At 34.3% G+C, this 1,579-nt stretch overlaps 1 protein-coding gene across 1 annotated transcript; it reads left to right on the forward strand.

The window, feature by feature from the left end:
- The first annotated feature begins 309 nt into the window (after positions 1-309).
- LOC119806564 (taste receptor type 2 member 113-like) lies at positions 310-1,229 on the forward strand. Its single transcript, XM_038318339.1, is given in 2 exon segments — positions 310-358; positions 361-1,229. Coding segments are annotated over 2 exon segments (918 nt in total).
- The last annotated feature ends 350 nt before the right edge of the window (positions 1,230-1,579 follow it).

Consider the following 1,579-nt stretch of genomic DNA (forward strand, 5'->3'; position numbering starts at 1 on the left):
ACAAAAAGAGCAACTAAATATTGTTATCTGTATGTATGCAGTACAAAAACACAGTGTTTCCTTCAGTGTCAACAACTAAATCAGAATCCAGAGTCCTACAAGCAAGTTAGTGTTTGGATGAAGTTTCTGTCTTGTCTGTCATTCCAAGATTTTCATGAGGAAACAAGTAGACTGGTCATTAAGAAATCTTATGGCTTGTTTGTGTGATATTATATCTGTAATTTTTAAAGGATTACAATACATATTATGAAGAAACATTGGTGAATATATTAACAAATCCTCAGAAATTTGTATATTATTTTGCAGACAATGGTTGCTGTCCTAGAGAGAACATTCACAATCTTTTTAAATCTGGAATTCGAATGGGAACTTTAGGAAATGGATTCATTGCTCTGGTGAACTGCATAGACTGGGTCAAAAGAAGGAAGATTTCTTCAGTGGATCAAATCCTCACTGCTTTGGCAATTTCCAGAATCACTATGACATGGTTTGTGTTTTTAGATGGGTGGATATCTGTGCTTTACCCTGCATTATACTTTACTGGAAAAATGTTAAGATTATATTTGATCACGTGGGCAGTGATCAATCATTGTAACTTTTGGCTTACTACAATTCTAAACATATTTTATTTTCTCAAGATAGCCAACTTTTCTAACACTATTTTTCTTTACCTAAAGTTTAGAGTTAAAAATGCCATCTTGGTGACCTCGCTAGTGTCTCTATTTCTCTTGTTCTTAAACATTGTTGTTATGAAAATATACTATGATATGTGTATTGATGATGTCCAAAGGAATGTATCTCATATCTCTAGATTGTATAACTATGCACAAATTTGCGGATTTCTTTTATTCACCAATCCTGTGTTTTCATTAACACCGTTTGTTACGTCCCTGGCAACTTTCTTCCTGCTCATCTTTTCCCTGTGGAGACATCTGAAGAATGTGCAGCACAATGCCCAAGAATACAGAGATTTCAACACTGTGGCCCACATCAGAGCATTGCAGACTATCATTATTTCTGTACTGTTATACACTATTTACTTTTTCTCATATTTAGTGATGGTTTGGAGTTCTGATTCACAGGAAAAATACCTGATCTTTTTGTCTGTCTGGACTCTGGGAAGTGCTGCTCTTTCTGCTCACCCATTTGTTCTGATTTGGGCAAACAGAAGGTTGAGGTGGGCTTTTCTTTTAGTGCTATTGTTGCTCAGATATAGGTTAAAAACATAGAAGCATAGGTTTCCACACCATTTAGGGAATGATTTTGCATATCCTTATGGAAAATTAGGAGACAAGAGATTCTCACATGAAGAAATTTATATATTATAAATATTTTTCTCTAAGTATTTGTAAATTAGCAATTGAAAAGTTTAGAAAGAGCACAATGTAACCTTTGCTATAAACCTACATAGATAAGGATATCAGTACACATCACTTAGATGCGATGACTGTTGTCAGTCTATATGCTCTAATGTTTCATAGCTAAGATCCACAAATAAAAGAAAACATGAGGCATTTGTCGTTCAGGGTCTAGTTTAACTCATTTAGTATACTATTTCCAGTTCCACCCAATTACATGT

Source organism: Arvicola amphibius, chromosome 2 (assembly GCF_903992535.2).
Source record: "Arvicola amphibius chromosome 2, mArvAmp1.2, whole genome shotgun sequence".
NCBI lineage: Eukaryota > Metazoa > Chordata > Mammalia > Rodentia > Cricetidae > Arvicola > Arvicola amphibius.